General features: G+C 41.8%; 1 protein-coding gene across 15 annotated transcripts in view; it reads right to left on the bottom strand.

Annotated features, from left to right (window-relative positions):
- Positions 1-23275, bottom strand: part of PCBP3 (poly(rC) binding protein 3) — a 214799-nt gene that overhangs the window by 65989 nt on the left and 125535 nt on the right. For 14 of the 15 annotated variants that reach the window (XM_059686708.1, XM_059686707.1, XM_059686709.1 and 11 more), the window contains one exon: positions 4850-4973. In XM_059686708.1, the coding sequence (XP_059542691.1) occupies positions 4850-4859 (10 nt within the window). In that variant the 5' untranslated portion in view covers positions 4860-4973. Of the gene's footprint in view, positions 1-304; positions 365-4849; positions 4974-23275 lie in introns of those variants that run through there. The other variant, XM_059686722.1, reaches the window with a different exon arrangement.

Here is a 23275-nt window from a genome sequence, read left to right as displayed (position 1 = left end):
ATTACCTATTCATTTTTCTACATAATAACACTTTATCATTAGAGTGCTAATAGTTGACCCTGATCCTTAAAAAGGAACCAGATTATTGAAATAAAGGACTCAATGTGAATACCATCATCTGAACTTCTAGAACTATCTATATGTATGACACCCTGTCCATTTCCCCTTCCCTAAGCAAAGTGCTGTGTTGCTGCAGCAGGACCTCCCGACACTTCCTGATGACCTGCACCCACCCCACTTCTCGCCCTGGACACCGTGGGCTTTGTGTGGAGTGAGCCTTGGCCAGCCTCTAGCAACCCCTTACCTCCAAACACAGCAGCTATGAGGTCAGGCAGGGCTGGGTGGATGTGGCTATCAGACAGATGGTCACTCTCCCCGTTTAGAGAAAGAGAAAATTAGAGTGGTGTTTTGTTCTAAACCAAAAGAGGCTACAAATCCCATTGGCCTCAGGTTGGAAACCTCGTGACATGGGACCAGGCACATGTGACCTACTTTTTGCCCAACTCCCCTCCTTCTGTTGGAGGGGTGCGCCTGGCACGGATGCTGTCATTTCAATGACTCCTTCACCCAAACAGCAGCCACCGCACAAATGCCTGCAGGACATCCAGTGCTGTAGCTAAGCCCTTGGAAAGGAAGGGGTGGGTGGGGGGACTTCACGGACCAATATTAATCAAAATGCAGCTCTAAGACTTCAGCTGTCACTGCCGCTGTCAGCTGTCTGCCGTGAACGGGCCTCACATGAAGAGGGTTCTACCTACGAATAGCGGGCATGGTCCTGGGACTGCAGAGTCACCAGGGTGAGGGGCCTGAAACAGCACCAACAGTGAATTTTAGCCTCTACCATTTTTTGTTCATTGTGATCTAGAGCTTCCAGGTCCAGTCCTAAAAGCAAGCCGCACACAGAAGCTCAGCAATTGATGAGCCGTGTGTGTCCTTCAGAGCCACCCAGAAGTGAAGGCTCTGATTTGGGCAGTGTAGGATGGAAAGGTGGACTGGGACCTCAGGAGAGAACATAGAGAATGCACACTAGTCCACGAATCCGGACAGGTACTTCTGCACCAAGCAGGAGAAAGTTGCCCTCTATCTCCACCTTTTACTGAGTTATTACCTATATCTTATCACCTTACACAAAATCAGGCACAAATAAATGACAAAACACATATCAGGTAGTGGTAAAAACATGGATGCAGAGTGTACTTGCTGGCTGTGAGGACAGGTGTGCATTTGGCCAAGGGGCACTGAGCTGGCCACTGTGTGCACCTACAAACTAAGTGGTGGTTTTCTCACACCAGCAAAGGCACACAGGGAGAAGGGGATGGCATATGCAGGTATCACTGACCACGGTCAGACTTTCTGTTCCTTAGAGGAAAAAAACTTAACACAGGTATTCAATATAATATACATATGATGTATTATAGAACTGTACACCTGAAACCTATATATATTTATTAACCAATGTCACCCCAATAAATTTGATAAAACTTTAAAAATAAATAAATAAATGAATAACACAAGTACTGGATGCTCATTACAGAAAACAATAGAAAAATACATTATGCAAAAATAGCTTATAAATACTCAGAAAGACCATCAGTGATAGTGACATATTTGTAAAGTCTACCTATTCAGACTTTATTTCCAGTAGGTGTGTGCTACTGTATTTTTAACAAAAATAGGACCAAACCACCCATGATTGTCCTGTTTTTCTCATTTACCATTATACACAAAATATTTTCCTATGTCAATATGTTTAAATCTAAATAATAGTGATCAAATTCCCATGCCATTCTATTTTATGCATAATATTTTATGCATTTTAATGCATAAGAACATAACCAATCTGCTATGTTTGTGTATCCAGGTTTTGAATTGTTACATTAAGCAATGTTTTAATAATAATCTTTGGGTGTACCTCTTCATGTCCTTCTCTTATTTCCTTGGAATACATGTTTATAGTTACAATTTCTGGGTTAAAGGATACATGTGCTTGAAGCTCTGGCACACAGTGACAAACTGGCTCAGCCAGTCGCATTCTTTGTGCCCCAGCTCTCACCCTGGGGCAGGCTCTGTCATCGGTGCCCAACTGAGCCAAGTCCTGGGGACATCAACATTAAGCGTTCAAAGCAGAGGAGGAAAATGCTAATAGTGAACATTAAGATAGCCTTGTAGTTCGTCTGGCACTGTTGGCTCACTCCTCTCAGTAGCTTTCCACAGAGGATCTGCTCTTATTCCTCCAGAAACAGTAGCACAGTCACTCATGCCTTGCTTAGGGTCATAATGCCCAGGACATCAAGGGCCCACACTCTTGCCGACCGGGTGTCTGACAGCATCCAGTGTTACTGAGAGACTGTGAGGGAGGACTGGACACCGACTTTCGGATCTGGCAGGGGAAGATCTGTGGATCTTGACAAGGCAGGTCTGGTTCAAGATGAACAAGTGGTGACAGCAAGGCCAGTTGTCAAAGGGACAGAAATGGGTGGTTATTGCAAGTGGGCGTGCCATCAAAGGGCATGCCCATGTGTTCATATGCGGTGGAAGCAGAGAGGGGGAGTAAGGCAGGAGCCAAACTTTTGAAGAGGTGAGAGGAAAGGAAGCAGTGTGCAAAAGGGATATGAAGGACCAAGGTCACCAGCTGAAGAAGCTGAGGGTGAAGGGACCACAAAGGAGATGAGGAGGCGTGGCCCAGAGGTTGAGAAAAAATGGGGTATGGTGGCATCCTGGCCTGAGGGTGCTCCAAGCCTATCCTCCACATGTGCCCTCAGAACTCTGGTCAGCCCCAGCTCTGGTTTACATAACCATCCTCACTCTTGACCACAGCCTGAGACATCCCAGTCATGTGAAAGGAGCCATTTCCTCTGGCTCCTCTTCAAACCCAGAGCGGACTTGTAGTCTGCTGTGACCAGTCACTGACATGCAGCTGACACAGACACCTGGAAGCTGAAATGGTTTTAACCTTCCTCCATGGAAAGAGGAACAAAGCAAAGATCAAAACAGCACAGGACACAGGCTTACAGAATTGGGTCAAGCACCACGGGATTAAAAATGTTGAGCTGCAATTCAAAAAAACACACTAAAACCAGACAGACAGCATCTGGGCATGGTGGGTGAGGAAGCTGGTGCTTAGAGGAATGGCAAGCCTTCAGAGAGTTTACAAGAGAGTCCTTATAGAGTCTTGTGCCTTCTTAAGATGCACGTGTTTCTCAGACAAGCACCTGGGAGATGCGTTAACTCAGAACTTACGGAATGTTTGTGTTGGGAATCTGGATTAATACAAGAAACAGCTTGAAGCAGACTCCCCATGGCCACCGCTATTATGGCCGTAGGTGAATAAAGCATCCTTGAGTGTTCTTAAGGTTTTGGCAGTACCTCATAATGTAAAACTCATGGGGAATAATCTAGAACTGGGCTGGAGAGTACTGAGGCATGTGAGCTGCAGAAAAAACCTCTGAGGCCTTGCTTGATTTACAGGTAGAAACTAAGGCCAGAGAAAGTCAGTCCTGCAGGCTCAGAACCTTGAGGTCCATCAAGGTTCTTGAGAGAATGTGGACCTCAGGGAGTTGGAGCAAGCAGCACACAGAACACATGCTCCTGCACACATGCGCACACATTCCTACACCCGAACACACATGCACATAAACTCCTGAAACCATGCTTCTATACATGTGCTCTATAGAAGTGTACACACTCTTGTGCACAATGACACACAAGCTCCTAGACACATGCATACACATTCTTACACCCATGCACACATGTTCTTCCATCTGTATACTCTCCTGCTCACTCACAGGGAACCAGTTAAGAAGCTGATAACAGACCCAGCTCTTCAGATTCCCCACCCAGCATTCTTTACAAAATAGTAGGATGAAGATCTACAGAGTAAAAACAGGGAACACTAATGGGAAATTAGTTCTAAGGATTCCCATGCTTCTCAAAAATTCAAAGGAAAGAACCATGGAGAAATATTTCTGCCTCAGCATCGACCTGCTCCTGCAAACTCAGACCAATTTCTTCAAACACCAAGTCAACGCAACACGTGACCTCTCAAGAACCAACAAGGCAAGAAGTTCCCACATTATCATTGCATCCACTGCCTTTCTTTTTTTCTGTCTTCTTTTTTAGTTGTTGTTAATCCTCACCTGAGGATATTTTTCCCATTGATTTTTAGAGTGAGTGGTAGGGAGAGAGGGAGGAGGAGAGAGGGAGAAACAGACGGAGGGAGAGAGAGAAAGACAGACAGAGAGAAAGAGAGAGAGATGTTAAAGAGACACATCAATTGGTTGCGTCCCACACGTGCCCTGAACAGGAGGGATTGAAACTGCAAGCAGGAATGTGCCCTTGACCAGGGATTGAGCCCACAATCCTTCAGTGTAACAGGCCAGCCGTGGGCAAACTACGGCCCGCGGGCCAGATCCGGCCGGTTTGAAATGAATAAAACTAAAAAAAAGGAAAGACCGTACCCTTTTATGTAATGATGTTTGCTTTGAATTTATATTAGTTCACACAAACACTCCATCCATGCTTTTGTTCCGGCCCTCCTGTCCAGTTTAAGAACCCATTGTGGCCCTCGAGTCAAAAAGTATGCCCACCTCTGGGACAGGCCTATGCTTTAACCACAGAGCAATATCGGCCAGGGCTAGACTGCTTTTCTTTGTTAAACATTCCCTTTTATGGTCTGTCTCTCTCCCTGGCACTATTGCCCAGTTCACACCCTGTCATGAACTAAAGAGGCTGAAATGCAGATTGGACCACATGGAACAAACTTCCTTTTCAAAGATGAGTCTGGCTTTGTTACATACATTCTTGGTAAACAAACACATGAGCAAACAAAAGATACTTTACAGCAACTCACCTTCCCCCATAAGCGGCTCTAAGAGTCAGAGCAGATCCATAGACACAAATGTTCAGACTTGTAACTTAGAGCATCATAACTGGAACTGGTGATTTATGGAAGGCCTGGCTTTTGTTCCACCTACCTAAAACACAAAAACACAGCATATGAACTTACAAATTTATGATCCTATCCACTAGGGTCAACAGGATAGCTTTTTTTTTTTTTTGCATTCAACAGAGTAGCAAACATGCCTTAAGCATTCAGGTACAAGGTAGGCGCAGGGTATGGAAACGCAGTGCCAGTGAGGACTTACCCAGGAACACTGCCCTGTTAAAACCCAAATGAGGCAGCTCAAAACATGAGAAGGCTTCCATTTTATAAATGAGAAGTCCAAAGAAATTTTTTGTAAAACTGAAAACTTTTGAGAATGCAATTAAAACAATTAACTTTCTATTATAATATTTAATATATTTATATGGATTTTAAAATAACATTTATGAAATTATATATGAATTTAAATACATAGCTGATATTCCATTTTCATGGCTAGTATAATAATTTAATTAAAACGCTCCCATTTCAGTATTCAATTTTGTCCAAATAGAGACACTTTCTCCTCCATCTGATGTTTTTCCAGAGTGCATCATTTTCACCTTGGTCTATCTAAGTTTCTTGACTTTTACATTTTGAATCATGTTTGTAGCTCGAACTCGAAATTTAAACCTCAGTCACAAGTATCTATTTTCATAACATTATAGTCTTTGCTGTATTTTTCAATCTATTCCATATGTGTATATTTATGACCACTCCAAATTATTGTTCTAGACATCGTAAAAGGCTCGTTTATAACAGTGTCCCAACATTTGGAATTGTGAGATCATAGCACCAAAAATAATTAGAAACTTATGTTAAACTTCTTTGCCTTTCTCTGAGTCAATCAGGTAACCACTTTAGGCAATAAATAACAGCAATGTCTGTATATGTCTCAAGCTAAAATTTCTTATCCATATAATATGTTGAGGTTCAAAATGTAATAAATGAAAACACCACATGCAAAGAAATTCCATATAAGATAACATTGAGTAAAACCTCCCTTTCAGATGGGCACAGAGCATCTCACGTGGGAAGACAGTCATACACAGTGCAGTCAAATGCTCAAAATATTACTGATCGAGGATCAGAGAGGCCTTGCTTGTTTAGTTAGGCCTAAGGTCAATAAGTGAGAATTCACCAGAAAACAATGGAAGAATTTTTAACATGAGGCTAAGACAATTCAATGGGGAAAGAGCAGTCTTTGAAACATATGGTGTTGGGAAAACTGGGTATCCACATGCAAAAGAATGAACTTGGACCCTTACCTTATACTATATATAAAAATTAACTCAAAATTTTAAGAGGAATTTTAAAAAGGAGAAAATAACAAGTGTCAGCAAGGATACGGAGAAACTGGAATTCTCATACATTGCAGGTACAAATATAATATGGTATAGTCACTTTGGAAAACAGTCTGGCAGGATCACAAAAAATAAACAGAGAGTTACCATACGACCTAGCAATTCTAATCCTAAGTGTATAACCATGAGAACTGAAGATATGTGCACACAAAAACATGTACATGAATGTTCACAAGCAACATTATTCATAATAGCAAAAAAGTGGAAAAACCCAAATGTCCACCAATTAATGAATGAATAAACAAAATGTGGCATATACATACAATAAAATATTTAGCAACTAAAAAAGAAATGAAGGACAGACAGATCAACATGGATGAACCTGGAAAACATTATGCTGGGGGAAAGAAGCCAGACAGAGAAAAATTGTCTCATCCCATTTACATGAAATGTGCAGAGCAGGTGATCCAGAGACAGAAAGTGGACTAGTGGTTCCCAAGGCTGAGGAGAGAGGGGAATGAGAGTAACTAACAGTGAGTATGAAGTTTCTTTCTGGGTGATATACATGTTCTGTAAGTAGATAGTGGTGATAGATACCCAACTTTGTAAATATTCTAGAAACTACTAACATGTACACTTTAAAAGTGTGAATTGTATGGTATGTGGAAAATATTCAACTAAAAAAACCCCTAAAGGTAATAAATACTTATAAGTTTTTTTAAAAGCAATAGAAGAAACCTCTCATTAAAATGGCAAAATTAGCATGTGTTTATCTCCACCTTATAGAAACAGCACTAAAACGATACAAGATAAAATGGCACAAACTAACAAGCACTAAAAAGTCAGGAGAATTGAAAACAACCAGCAAGCTCTGTCAACACAACCCTGGAATCTGGACAGTGGATGAATAAGTTGTGACTAATATGACCAAGCAAAGAGCGATGAACCTAAGCCTAGAAGGAAGAAGTCACTAGGAAACCCTGGTTTACTTCATGGATTCTAGAAGGCTAGCACTTGGCACACCCAAGGTAAGATGTGGAGGTCAGGGAATAAAAACAGAAATCATAATTTACATTTTCTGGAAGGAAGTTTCAGGCCCCCAGAAATCCTAATCACTAGGTGAGTACTCTTCTTTGCCCATGGACAACTGGAGATTTCCCTCTGAAGAGGGCGGCTCATTCAGGGTATGACAACTAGCAATTCTTAAGACAGGGAAATGCTGAGATTAAAACCAGGGTGCTATGGGAAAGAAAACAGACCAACAATGAGATCTCTTGCCCCCTTCTCTCAAAAGGCTCTCAAAATGCTAGCAGACAAGGATTCTTTCCTCAATAAGTTACATACAACAGAAATAGTATACATAGAAATCTCTGATACCAATGCAATCAAACCAGAACTTAATGTACTTTAAAAAATATATTTTATTGATTTTTTACAGAAAGGAAAGGAGAGAGAGAGTTAGAAACATCGATGAGACAGAAACATCGATCAGCTGCCTCCTGCACGCCCCCCCACCAGGGATATGCCCGCAACCCAGGTACATGCCCTTGACTGGAATCGAACCTGGGACACCCCAGTCCGCAGGCCGATGCTCCATCCACTGAGACAAACCGGCTAGGGCTAGAAATTAATGTACTTTAACCAAAGAACAACTGACATCGTTTTAGAAACATCTAAAGCAAGGGTGGAGAACATCTGGCCTATGGGTGGTATAAGGCCCGTGAAATCATTTGGTCTGGCCCTGCCAAATCATTAGGAGTGAGTTAATTAAATGTCTGATTATATATAGCAGGCTAATTTTTAAGCTGATAATTTTGTATGGCCTGAGAATGATGTTATAAATATTCAAATGGCCCCTGGCAGAGAAAAGGTTCCCCACCCCTGATCTAAAGGAAACTAGTTTACTAAATATAAATAGCCCTATGTCACTAAATCAGTAAGGAACACCCCAAGACCAGAAATCTGGACAGTGATGTGACAGACACATTCATGCAATGACACACTTCTTCCAACATCACCAACACGTGTCAGGGAGCCAGAACCACCCAGCACCCTGTGGAGTTAGATATAAATAATGATGAAATTTCAGAGGCTCTGCTGTTTACTTTTCAAAACACAATTGGGCCCTGGCCAGTGTGACTCGGTTGAGCGTCATCCCATGCACTAAGAGGTTGGTGGTTCAATTCCTGGTCAGGGCACATGCCCAGGCTGCAGGCTTTTAGTAGGGGGCTTGCAGGCGGCAGCGGATTTATCAATGTTTCTCTCTCTCATCATTTCTGTTTCTCTCTCTCCCTCTCCCTTCCTCTATCTCTCTCTCTCTCAAATCAATAAAAACATATTTTAGAAAAGAATTGGGAGGCTGGATCTGCTCTGTGACCTCCTGCTAGCCATTAACTGTTAAATACACACACACACACACACACACACACACAATTGGTATTAGGAAGGGAGACAGATTGAATGAGGCACACAACTCCTTTCCTCACCTCTATGGCCTTCCCTCGCTGCACGACCCACTTAGGAACAGCAGAAGCCATGGTTTTTAATGTCTTGCTGAACAAGCCGCCACAACAAATCAGCTTCAAAGGACTAGTCCCCAAGGGCATCACATCCCCTCCTGGACACAGTCCAGACAAAAGCAGCCCATTAAGCTGCAAACTCCACACATACTGGCAAACACACACTCACATGTGTGCACACAGCACAGGGCATGCACAGCTCACATGGTTATTCGTGCTCTGATACAGGGCATGGGCTCCACCAGGAATTTGAAACATCAGACAATCACAAGGCCCAGTGCTGTCCTACGTGCTCCCACTGGCCTTGTCCTGTGCCTTCATCTTGCCAGGAGAGGGTGATGAGGAGAGGGCAGCTGAGAATGGTGTGGAGAGAGGGGCCACGTTGGGTGAGGTATTTTAGGCCATTTTAAGAATGAGAGCAGGTGGAATCTGCAGAAAACCAGGATCAGAGAGGGTTTTAGAAAAAAGGAGGCATGATAAATCATGATATTTTAACATGAGCAACCTGGCTGCTCGTGTGGAAAATAGGCTGAAAGTAAAGAGGGGCAGGAGAAGCCAGGAGAGAATTTAGGAAATTAAGCAATAATCCAGTAAAGAGATATCACTGTAAGTGCAGTGAGGAAGTATGCAGTGGCTGTGAGGACCCATGGCTGGGAAATCAGTCGGATGAGCGACATCCAAGCCAATCCAGCAAACGGCCTATCCAGTGGGAGATGCCAACATGCCATTCTGTTACAGTTCACACATTATAGTGACAAAGTGATAAAGAAGCAGAATACATGAAAACACGCAAACATGTGTGTGGGTACAATGCCACATCTGCCATTTAGAGGTTACTCCTTCTCCCCCAGTTGTCAGAAACAACAACAAAAAAGGGCCATGTTTTGATTCATTGTGCATGCTTCAACAAATGTTGAAGATAGGAAATCAACAGACAAGGCTTTCTACCCACTTGGCAATTAAATTAGAAATCATTAGCAAAAGATAACTTTGTAATCCCCCTAGACAGAACATCTTTTCCATGATTCTCAATAAGAAATGAATGAGACAACATCATAATGAAATCAGAAAATAATGAGACCACAACAATAATAAAATTACTTCATGCCCAAATCTCAGGCAAACAGCTAAGATAGAGCTCACAGGAAAAGTTACTGCTTTAAAACATATATAGAATAGAGAAAGAAAGGCAAATATTAGTAAGTAAAAATACCATTTTAAGAAGTTAGAAAAATAACAGAAAGTATCCACAGAAAATAAAAAGGAGGTATTAATAAAACATAGATCAGAAAAGAAACAAGAGGCAATTGAGAAAAATGAACAAATATAAAATTTATTTCTTCAATAAAGGTCTAAAAATACACAACCCGCTGATGACATTGATCAGGAAAAATAATCCAGAAGGTACAGATGATATCAGGAATTTAAAGGAAGACAAGGGCTCCTGTTTCTGGACAAGATGAAGGAGATACGTTTCTCCTTATTCTTCCTGCTGAGTCTCACTAGAACTTGATGGGAGGCCTGGAGGGTGGACGGTATAGCTTCCCCACAGCCAGGAGGGTAACCACTCTCAAAACTTATCTCAAGACCCCTTTACTCTCTTAAAAATCACTGAGGACACCAATGTGTTTTTGTTTGTGTCGATTCTACCCATCACTATTTACCTTATTAGATAAAAATTGAGGAACTTTATATATTTTATGTAATAATTTTAAAATAACAATAATAAATCTAATACAAGTTAACAAAAGTAGCATTTTATGAGCAATGTTTTCCAAAAATTAGTGAGAAGTGTGGCACTGTTTTCTATTTTTGTAAATCTCTTAAAGTCTGTCCTAATAGAAGACAGCGGGTTCCCATATCTGCTTCTGCATTTAATCTGTTATGATATGTGTGTTTGGGTTGAAGTATGTGAAAACAATTGGTCTCAAATGAACATGCTGCTGGAAAAGGGAGAGAGAATTCCATGACCTTTTCAGATAATTGGGGACATTCTTCATTGCCACAATACCCGAACTCCACAGTGGTAATTTCTTAAAGGCTATTTGCAAAGTGTACTCTGAAATCACAGGAAAACCCACACCAACGAACTTGCTAAACTATTACATTTTAAAAGCCATGGGTCCACTTAAACTCTGAATATGCCTTTACCAAGGCATAGTTTTTATAACAATCTTATATTGGTCATTGGAAAATACTGGTTCATTGACTTATGCTGATCTCCACATCACACATTTTACTATACAATATTAAAAATCACATTTGTTATACCACCACCAAGCTTATCAGAAAAATCTTAAAATATTCAGGAGCTGTGGACAGTGGCAGATATTAGGTTTTGAAAAATTCTAACTTTTGCTTGTGAGCTCAAAGGCACGTTAAATTGAGAAGCATTTTTTCTAGGAAATCTTCTAAATCTCAGGTCTTATGACAAAGGCTGGGAGCCTTCTTGTCACATGTGTCTAAGCATAGCCACTGACCAGGCATGGGTGAAGACAGGCTTGCCCACACAGGTACAGTCCTAGGAAGTCAGTCCTGAAAATAACATGGGACACCAAGCAGGGAGCTCACGCTGTGGAGAAGACAGGTTCCCCAATTTTTCAGGCAGGAGGAAACTCAAAAGTGTGCCATTGGTAAATAAGAGTTATCACAGTCCTCTTATTCCTGACAACCAGCATTGCTAGTGACACAGGCAGACATCACCAAGAATCCTGGACCACAGTCACCCATGTTGACCTGCTCTGCTCTGCATGTGTGAATGCATGTGTGTGCATATGTATGTGCTTTCAGATATGTGTGGCATGTGCGTGTCATGGCAGTCCAATCAAACCTACAGAGAAACCGAAGCCAAGAGAGTTGCCTGTTGTGCTGGGGTTGCTCCACAGAGGCAAGACCACGAGAGAACGCTTCTAGGTGGAAACTCTGAGGGCATGACACAGCTGTGGATGATGACGGAGAAGTACAGGCGGAAGGCTAGCATGAGGAAGTGGGAGGTCAATCCTGGACAAGGTAAGTGAGAGGCTGGTCCTTTTCCTGAGCATGAGCAGGATCTGGGCACTCAGGCTGGAGCTCAGGGTGAGGTTTGGAGATGGAACCAGAGTTGTTGCGCCTAGATGAAACTGAGTGTTTGGCCCCAAGCAGAGTCTAGGACAGCCGTGGGCAAACTACAACCCGCGGGCCGGATCCGGCCCATTTGAAATGAATAAAACTAAAAAAAAAAAAAAGACCGTACCCTTTTATGTAATAATGTTTACTTTGAATTTATATTAGTTCACACAAACACTCCATCCATGCTTTTGTTCCGGCCCTCTGGTCCAGTTTAAGAACCCATTGTGGCCCTCGAGTCAAAAAGTATGCCCACCCCTGGTCTAGGACCAGTCCCCAGGGCAATGTGGATGGAAAAGAGAAGAGGAGGTAACTCAGCTAGGACCCACCAGGGTCCACATGTTTTCTGAGGGCGGGTTCTGCTACTAACAACTTCAAATACACCAAATTCACCTGTAAGGGATGACCTGCCAGCTCTGGACATGAGGATTCTTTGTCAGGAAAGAAGTACGTGGGGGATTTTTTGTTTCCCCTTAGAGCACACTCCAGACACATGGCGGTGAGGGGACACATGGTAGAAACGGACACTCACTCCAGCCTATCGGCTGGCTGTCCTCACATGGTTTTCCCTCAGCATCCTGTGCACAACTGTGTTGCCCCGTCCTGAGCGGGGTCTTCTCCAAAGAGACTCAAAGGACATTGGTCAACGGAACCTCCCAAACTCAAAAGGGGCAGTACTTTCAATCTGAATTTTGCGTCTCCCTATCACAACAAAGCCAGAACTGTGAGGATGCAAGACTCTGGCCACTAGGTGGCAGCAAAGCTCTGTGGTCTAATGGCAGTCCTTCAAAGGAGCACTTGACACACAGAATGTGTCCCCCAATGAGGTTAGGTCTCTCACCCAGGGGCCTGCAGACCGCAGCCTTTCCCGTTCTACCTTCTTTATTCAGGACTTTCCATTCTTTGTCCATATACACTGGTCCCATTTCCCAGCTGCCAACTTCAAGGACAGCTCTCCTCTGCTGGGCTCCAACATAGCTGCTGGGGACTACTTGAATCCAGGCTGCTCCCCCCACCCTCCAGGAGCTTCCCATCCTCACACCATGCATGGTCCTCACACTATTCCTGGTCTGCACATTACACACCACGCTTCCCAGCGAAGCAAGCACACTTATGGCACATCTGCTCCCACTTGCTGCCACCCTTTGGGTGTCAGCCTTATCACCACATGGCCGTACTCACCTTCATTCCTCCTCACAGCTATTAGTCCCCTGAGCACTTCTCACACTGCCTGCCCCAGAAGGCATAGCACTGCATGGAAATGTCCTCCATGACTTCCAGGCACACCTGAAAGTGTGTACAAAGAAACATTTCTTCAAGGTGGCACCATGTTTTCAAATTCTGAGCGACAGAACCTTTTTTCTAAAAGCAGATTTCTGCAAATATTCAATACATGCATCAGTTTGCATGTGTGGCCCTGAGAGAAGCCCAAATGGGACCCAGAGGCCACCTCACGGCTTCACCACACCTGCAGATGTCCCTGCACTTCCCAGAATGTTCTGTAAAACACTGGAATAGGAGGAAGAAGCGAGGACTTGACACCTCAGATCAGGGTCAGAGTCCCAGCATCTTCACCAACTGAGACCCAGGAGCAGTACTGTCTTGTCTGGAAAATGGGTGCATTTCCACCCAGCCTCTTCCCATCAACGGTCTGCAGTGAGGACCCAATGAGGTAATGGTTAAGCACATGCTCACCATATCATGTTAAAATAAAACACTCTACATAAATTCAATCTGGAAAGAAAACATACTTTAATTACTATGGAAAATGCTTATTGTCAGTCTTTCTTACTCCCATTAATAACATTCAAGTAAACTGCTCTTATTACAATGCTTTTGTGAAAATGGTTTCCCCAGAGATGCCAACAAAACACACTGTGCCTAGCCACTACCTGGGGTCATCCACAGGGTTGGGAGTACCCTCTGACACTTAGTCACGGGATCTTGGTGAACAAACAAGGACACATGGCAGGGGCCTTGTTTATCTATTTTACAGGTCAAATGCCCGCCATTTCAGTGCACTGGAATGCCAGGATTGGGCCACAGGAGAAGAAGATGTTACAGGACCCAGGTCTAGAGAGGTACAAAAGCAAGTCTGCATGGTACACTTCCACAGACCCCACTGGACCACCAGATACCCAACACACGGCCGATGACAAACTCCCCTTGGGCATCTTCCCCTCCAAGTATGGGCTCTCATCTTAAGCTTGTCAGGCTCACAGAGCCATTGGAGGTTAAGCTCCTGCCACTTGACCCACCAGGAGACTGTCTGTGAAGCCCCCTGCCAGATGTGAGCCATTCATGTTACACCATTGCCATGAGCATGGTGACTTCGCTGGTGCAAGCCTTAGCTCCCTCCCTGGCCATGACAGCCACCTACTCACAACTTCTCAAATCCAATCACACACTTGCAAGACCTCTTATTTGTCTCCATCTTCACTTTAAAGTTAATTTTTCAGGCTGCAGTAACTGAAGGCACACAACCCTCCTAAACCCAGTTCACACAGCTGGCGTGCATCTGCTCACTGCTTCATGGTGCCGTGGGTTACATTAGCGACGTGAATTCAAACAGAAACTTGTTCTTACTCAAGTCCTGTCAGAAGAAAATACACTTCAATTCACTCCACAATCAAGCCATTACATGATTCAAAAAAGTCTATCAAAAAGCAAGCAATCCTAAATCTGTATGTGCCAAGCAACAAAGCCACGAAATTCAGTAAGTAAAATCTGATAAAACTAAAGGAATAATAGACAAATCCAAAATTACATTTGGAGACTTCAATACCCCGCTCTCAATGACTGGCAGAACAACTAGACAGAAAATCACCAACAATGTAGAACTTAACACCACCCACCAAAATGAGGTGTTAAACACTCTATTTGACAACAGCAGAACACATTCTTCCTAAGCACCCATGAAGCATTCTCCGAGGCAGACTACATCCTGAGCCATAAAATTAATCTCAACAAATTTAAATAAATTAAAACACCACAGAGTATGTTTTCTAATTACAATTAAATCAAATTAGAAATCAATAACAGAAAGATAACAGGTATGTCTCTAAACATTTGGAAATTTAACAACACACATCTAAACAATCCATGGGCCACAGAGGGAAGCTAAGTAAAATTTAAGATGTATACTGGACTGAATGAAAATGAAAAAACAACATATCAAAATTTATGGAATTCAGCTAAACTGGTACTGTGAAGGAAATTGTAGGATTAAGTGTCTAAATTAGAAATGGCCTCAAATCTGTAAGCTAAAATCTCACTTTAAGAAACTAGAAAAGGAACCAACTAACCACAAATCAAACAGAAAGATGGAAACAGTAACTACAAAAGTAAAAATCAATGAAATTGCAAACAGAAAGTAGAGAAAATAAATGAAACAAAAAGCTGGTTCTTTGAAAGGTTCAATAAAATTGACAAACCTCTAGCTAGACTGACAAAGAACAGCAGACACAAACTACCAATATTAAAAATGCTACAAGGGCTATCAGTGCAGTCCACGGACATGAAAAGGACACTAAGGGAATACTACAAACAACTTTACACACATAAATTTGACAACTCAGATGAAATACACCAATTTCTTGAAAATTACGAACTACCATAACTCACCCATTATGAAATAGATTAGTTGGATAACTCTAAACTATTAGAGAAAATAAACTTGGTTTAAAAATCTCCTGAAAAGGAGATCCTCAGGCCAAGCCAACTTTACTGGGGAATTCTATGAGATGTTTAAAGACATTAGCACCAATTCTATACAATCTTTTTCAAACAACAGAAAACAAGGGAATTCCATCCAACTCTTTCAATATGTCACTATTATCCTAACAACAAATCCAAAGAGAGAACATAAAAAGAAAACTGCAGACTAATGTTCCTCGAGAACATTACCAGGGATGCAAGGCTGGTTCAATATTTAATAAATCAATCAATGTAATCCATCATACTAACAGACTAAAGAAGAAAAATTATATTATTATATCATCGATGTATAGGAAGCATTTAACAAAATTCAATACCCATTCATGACAAAAATTCTCAGCAAACTAGAAATAGAGAACAGTACTTAGTTTCCATAGTAACTGCCAACCATTTAACTACATGGCAAGTATTATGAGGTGACACAAGGCAATTAGAGACAACAGGGAAATTACAGAGTAAGTCTTAAATAAATACAAAGTGACTAGTGATTTGGTTGTGGCCTCATCTGCTCCAAGCCCTACCTCTCACTAGTCACCAGCTCAGGGGCAGTGCCCATTATCGGGCCAATAGCCAGTCACTTAGATGTGAGTCCCTGCTTCTTCTTTCCTCTCTTCACTAGCATCTCAGGCAGGTTGTCCTCAAGTTTCCCCACCTCACACCTTGCACCTCTCAGGATCAGGCTGGGAAGCAGGTAAAGCCATGCATGGGGCTCCAGGATGTGGTTACTGAGATTAATTTTATCAACCAGAACTGTAGGAAGGGTGCTTTTAGACTTTGGTTAGTTTATCAACTGCCTATTAAAAGAAAACCTGAGTAGGGTTTTCTTTTTTAAAAAGACAGTAAAAGTCAATACACAAACCATTCTTCTATAGATTAAACAGGATGGTTACCTGAGAGCATTCATCTGCTGTCACCTGTACCAGAATCCCCCAAAAGGCAGACACTCTAAGACAGCAGCAATAAAAGCAACTCATGACATTTGTGGAAAGTGATGATTGCAGGTAGAGGGTCAGATGTTTTTATTAATTATTAATGTAGAAACAGATAGTGTTTATGGAATCAAAACATCCCAGAAGACATGTAGAAACATCTAGTGTGCTAGGAATGAGAATTCGGACACTCAGCTCAGGGTTACTGGACATAAGGACGTTGAGAGGATTGATTAGAGGCCCCTCCTACCCCTTGCCATATGTCCTGACTCCCACTGCTGGTGTGTGCTTTGAGCCAGGGCAGCAGGCATTGTGTCTCAACAGCAACCAACTCCAGAGAGGAGTTACTCTAGAAAACAAAATCTTGGCAGATGCAGTCCAAAGATCCCCACCTCTTCTCCTCCAATACCAGAGGCAGACTACGTGAATGGAACTCATATCCTTGACAGGCAAATCAAACCTCTCAAAAGCAGAGCTGTGGGCATAGCCAAGAGATGTTATAGGTTTCAGAAGAACTAGCCACAGGAGAAAGAATCACCAAATGCAACAAAAGAAGATACTCAAGGGAAGAGTTAATGACAAATAGAAGAATATTCATAAATAAAACATTGCTCCTTCAAAAGAAACCACCACCGATTTTAGAAATAAAAGTTAGTTAAAATAGAATACTCAGGATGACTTGAATCAAAACACAGACAAAATGAAGAAGGAATTAGTGATTAGACAAATGAACCAAAGATTATTCCAGAATGCAGAATGGGAGGACCTAGAGCTACTACAGAATGCAGACCTAGAGGACCTAGAACTCTTCTAGAATGAAGATCAAGGACTGAGAGTGAAGAGTGTAAGAGAAAAGGGTGAGGCCAAAGCAAGTTTGAGAAGCTCCATTTTCTGTTGCATAGGATCTGAAAAAAAGAGAACATAGAAGACTGAGGGAGAATAATGAAAAGCTACTGGAAGGACCCTTCTCGGAGTGCAGAATGTGTCAGAAGACTAAGTATTGAGCAGGGGAAGTGAGATACCACAACTACCCAGACATTAGGACACAATTTCAAGATACTACCAAATACAAGAAAACCCCCAAAGTAGTCATCAGGAGGAACAAAGGACTAGCTAGCAATTAGCATCAAATTTCTCAATGATAAATTTTTATTCTAGAATTAATTGGATCAACATCTTCAAAGTATTTTGAGAAAAATGACTCCAAACCTGAAATTTTAGACACAGCCAGACTTGATTCAAATTGAAGGGCAAAGGAAAACTTTTTCCAGACAGTCAAGGACTCAGAGTTCACTAGCCTTACTCTTAAGACTCTTAACAAAATGAAAAAAGGACAACCATCTATTAAAAAGAGTGATGTTTGATCCCACCAATAATGGTGGGGAAAGAATCCAGTATGACATGTAGCTAGCTCTAAATAATTATTGATACACGTTGTGGTACAAATTAAAATAATAGTTGAAAAATCTTACATATATTTATTTATATAGGGACTAGAGGCCCGGGGCACAAAATTCATGCACGGGGTGCGGGGGGGGGTTGCGGGGGGGGGTTGTTCCTCAGCCCAGCCTGCACCCTCTCCAATCTGGGACCCCTTGGGGGATGTCCAACTGCTGGTTTAGGCCTGATCCCGTAAACTGGCATTTGGACATCCCTCTCACAATCCAGGACTGCTGGCTCCTAACCACTCGCCTGCCTGCCTTCCTAATTGCCCCTAACCACTCTGCCTGTAGCCTGATAGCCCCCTAACCGTTCCCCTGCCAGACTGATTGACGCCTAACTGCTCCCCTGCCAGCATGATTGTCCCCAACTGCCCTCCCCTGCCGGCCCGATCGCCTCTAACTGCCCTCCTCTGCCAGCCCAATTGCCCCCTACTGCCTTCCCCTGCCGGGCTGAGGGGACTGGGGGACTCCGGCTGGATGAGGCGGGGCTGAGGGGACTGGGGGACTCCGGCTGGATGAAGCGCGTGGCGCCTGCCACCCCCTGGTGGGACTAAGGGGGACTGGGGGACTGAGGCTGGATGAGGCGGGGCTGAGGGGACTGGGCACCGCCATCTTGTAAGGGTTTGGCAGTCGATTAGTACATTCCCTCTTTATTGGCTGTGGGCACCGCCATCTTGTGAGGTGTGATGGTCAATTAGCATATTCCCCCTTTATTAGATAGGATGAGAAGGAGAAAAGTGGAAGTTCCCTAAAATTCTGGTCTTTCCCTAAGGATGTGTAGATACTACTCTTATAGTCTATGTTATGTAACTGCATTTAAACACAGTAATGACTTATAAGGAGCTCCCAGTCAGAGGCACAGATGGTACAATTTCAATCCTGTAAAGAAAAAATTCTGGAACAAAGAAAACCTGATTAAGTCACCAAAGGTAGTGTAAAAAGGGGAAAACAGAAATCAGAAAATATATAAGGCAAGACATCATGTAGGCATTAGTGCAAATGTGTGTTAATTTTCTCTCTCTTTTTTAAAAAATATATTTTATTGATTTTTTTTTACAGAGAGGAAGGGAGAAGGATAGAGAGTTAGAAACATCGATGAGAGAGAATCATCGATCAGCTGCCTCCTGTACACCCCCAACTGGGGATGTGCCCACAACCAAGGTACATACATGCCCTTGACCAGAATTGAACCTGGGACCCTTGAGTCCACAGGCTGATGCTCTATCCACTGAGACAAACCAGCCAGGGATAATTTTCTCTTTTAAGAGACAGAACTCAGATTATCTTAAAAATGACACAGAAACAAAATGTATTCATGGGAAATGTACTAAGTAAATGCTAATCACTGGAAAGCAGGACAAACATTATTTTTAAGAAAAAGATGAAAAGTACTAAATGGGACAAAGATACTTCATTTTGAAAATAATAATCTCAAAGAAGAGATGATATTCATGATCTTTTATGTACATAATTACATAGCTATAAAATTTATGAAGAACTTGTAGAACAAAAAGTAGACAAATCCAGTACCATAATGGGAAAATTTAATTTAAAAAAAATTCAAGAAGACAAAAAAACATAGTTATGATTTGAATAGCATTCTTAACAAACTCTGTTCCAAACACAGAATATTATTTCCTTTTGCCTTTCTTCCTTCCCTCCTTCCTTTTTGTCAAGCACACCAGGACCATTCACCATGGTTTTTTAAAAAAGGGTTTTAAAATATATATATTTACCATGTATTTGATTTTAAAGAAATTTTGTTTTTCAATAGCAGAAGTCATTAAATACAATATAAGTGGAAATTAACCACAAATTCATATCCAAAAATAACCCAGACTCCATTATATACGTGGAAATTTTGGAGTGCTTTTACATAAAGCATAACCTATTTAAAAAGTAATGAAAATGAGATAACACTGCATATCAAAACATGAAGATGTTGCCAAAACAGTTCTTAGGAGAAAATGTCAGAAAATCAGAAACATTTAAAATAAATGAACTACCTGGTGACTCTAAATGTTAGAGAAAGAATTACAAAATAATTTAAGACAAAGTAGAGATAAATACAGTAGAACCTGAAAACTTGTTGGTGCAATAAATTCTGGAAGAGAACCATACTGTCAACAAGGGGGAAAAGGCAAAACGAAAAACTTGGGTAACCAGAAAGTAGTTATAACTACAGATATGGTTGCTGTTAAAACTTTCAGATAGCCAGGAGTCAAGATAGCAGCCAGCAGGATAGCAGTGAGGGAGAGAGTATGAGTGAGTGAGAGAGTGAAACGGGAGTGTGTGGACATGTGTGGTGTGTATGTGTGTGAGTGAGGGACAGTTAGATCCTGCAGGACTTTTGGGAGTTGGCAGATTGAGCTCTCTTAAATGGGAAGCCCTCACTACTGCTGCAAGCACTCCCAGACAGCCAGCACTGGCACAGAAACCATGCCATCTTGAAGGGGAGAGCTGCTGTGACTAGGAGCCCAGCTTCACCGCCATCCAGACTGGCCTCAGAAACCACCTGGGACCCTACAGCCACTCGGGCCAAAGAACTGCTACCGCACCTGCAGACCCATGGACACCAGGACTCCAGCCTCCCTGGCCACAGGCACCTGTGAATCCTGGAGTACACGACACTCCCACCTACCCAATGCCACAGCACAGGCCCCATGTATCCCAGCGCCTGGGCTCTCCTGTGACTCCTGGGGCATGCGACGCTCCCCCCAACCCGCTACCATGGATATAGGCCCTGTGTCCTGCAGCCTGGGCTCTCCAGTGACTCTTGCGGTATGTGACCCTCCCACCAAGCCCTCTGCTTCAGTCACAGGCCCCACGCAACTCAGAGCCTGGACCCTTTGGTGATAGAAAAAATGAGGAGATAAAGAACAACACCCAAAGGAAAGAAAAGGAGGCATCGTCAAGAAAAGGAACTAAATAAAACGAAGGCATGAAATATGTCAGAAAAAGAATTCAGAGTAATGGTCATACAGTTTATAAACCAGATGGGTGAGAAAAGCAACAACTTATGTAAGAATCAGGAGGAAATCAAGAATGATATAGCTACAATAAAAAACACAATGGAAGGTTTCAACAATAGACTAGAAGAAGTAGAGGACCAAATTAGTGAGTTAGAAGATAGGGCAGAGTTAGAAGATAGGGCATAATATGCCCAATCTGAACAGCAATTGTAGAAAAAAATTAGAAAGCAGGAGGAGAGCCTAAGGGAGCTTTGGGACAACATGAAACAAAGTAACATATGTATAATAGGGGTGCCAGAAGGACAAGAGGCGCAGCAAGGATTAGAAAACCTATTTGAAGAAATAATGACAGAAAACTGCCCTGATATGGGGAAGAAAAAGTCATACAAGCACAGAGTGCCAAACAATATGAACCCAAAAAGACCAAACCAAGACACGTCATAAGTACAATGGCAAACATTAATGACAAAGAGAAAATCTTAAATCTTAAAGGCTCCAAGAAGGAGACAGAGAGTTACCTACAAAGGATCTCCCATTATATTATCAAATGATTTCTCAACAGAAACACATCAGGCCAGAAGGGAATGAAAAAAAGTATACAAAGTGATGCAAAGCAAGGGACCAAATCCAAGAATACTCTATCTAGCAAGGCTATCATTCAAAATTGAAGGGGAAATCAGGAGCTTTTCAGACAAAAAAGGTTAAGGAAGTTTATCACTACCAAGCCAGCAATGCAAGAAATGCTAAAGGAACTGTTGTAAAAAGAAGAAATAGAAAAGGAACACAGGCATAAAGAATAAAAAATGGCTATAAACAAGTATCTATCAATAATAACCTTAAACATAAATGGACTAAATGCGCCAATCAAAAGACATGGAGTGGATGAATGGATAAGAAAACATGACCCATATATATGCTGTCTACAGGAGACCCACCTCAGAACAAGGGACTCACACAGACTGAAAGTGAAGGGATGGAAAAATATTTTTCAGGCAAATGGAAATGAAAAAAATAGCTGGGGTAGCAATATTTTTATCTGACAAAATAGACCTCAAAGTGAAGGCCATAACAAGATATAAGGAAGGCCACTTCATAATATTAAAGGGTTTGATACAACAAGAGGATATAACTCTGGTAAACATATATGCACCCAATGCAGGAGCACCCAAATACATAAAAAACTTCTGGAAGATATCAAGGGAGAGATTGACAGCAATACAATCATAGTAGGGGACTTTAATACCCCATTGACATCACTGAATATATCCTCTAGACAAAAAAAAAAAAATAGCAGAGAAACAGCAATCCTAAACGACTCACTAGATCAGATGGACCTAACCAGTTAACTGCCACACGTTCAAAATGGAAACCATCCCCACACGCCACAATATTTTAAATTTAATTTTAAAAATCAATTTGCAATTATTAATTTATAAAAATAAATATATTACTCACAATTCAGGTATCCTTGAATATTTTCAGCTGCAAATTCTCACATAAAAATGATTTTAAAGTTGGTCAGGGCTGCACTTAGAGAAAACATTTTTTTTTTATACATGTGCGTGGCATGTGGGGAAGGTCCACCGCTTGCATTTACAGACACGTATGGAATACAATGGGTTAATCAACATCTTCAGAACATTTCACCCCAAAGATGCAGAATATACATTCTTCTCAACTGCACGTGGGACATTTTCAAAGATAAACCACACATAGTGGGACACAGGCAAAGTCTCTTCAAATTCAAGAAGATTGAAATCATATCAAGCATCTTCTCAGATCACAATGGCATGATGTTAGAAATAAACTACAGTAAAAACAATCACAAGATTCAAACACTTGGAGGCTAAATAGCATGTTATTAAACAATAATTGGGTTACCAAAGACATCAAAGAAGAAATAAAAAACATCCTGGAAACAAATGACAATGAAAACACAACAATCCAAAATCTATGGGACACAGTGAAAGGAGTCCAGAGAGGGAGTTCATAGCATTACAGGCCTACTACAAAAAAAAAACACACAAAAAAACTGGTAATAAATCATCTAACTCTACAACATAAAGAATTAGAAAGAGAGCAACAAGAAAAGCACAGAGTGAGCAGAAGGAAGGAAATAATAAAGTTCAGAAGAAATAAATGACAGAGACCAAAAAAAAAAAATTACAAAGTATTAATGAAACCAAGAGCTGGTTCTTTGAAAGGATAAACATGATGGAGAACCAAGATGGTGGCATAAGGTATAAACCTGTACCTGCTGCCCCCCACAACCACATTAAAACTACAACTAAAAGACAAAACAGATATCATCCAGAACCACGGGAAAGCTGGCCGAGTGGGAGTTCTACAACTAGAAGGAAAGAAAA

This window comes from Myotis daubentonii, chromosome 3 (genome assembly GCF_963259705.1).
Source record: "Myotis daubentonii chromosome 3, mMyoDau2.1, whole genome shotgun sequence".
NCBI lineage: Eukaryota > Metazoa > Chordata > Mammalia > Chiroptera > Vespertilionidae > Myotis > Myotis daubentonii.
This window is presented reverse-complemented; position numbering and strand designations above follow the sequence as displayed.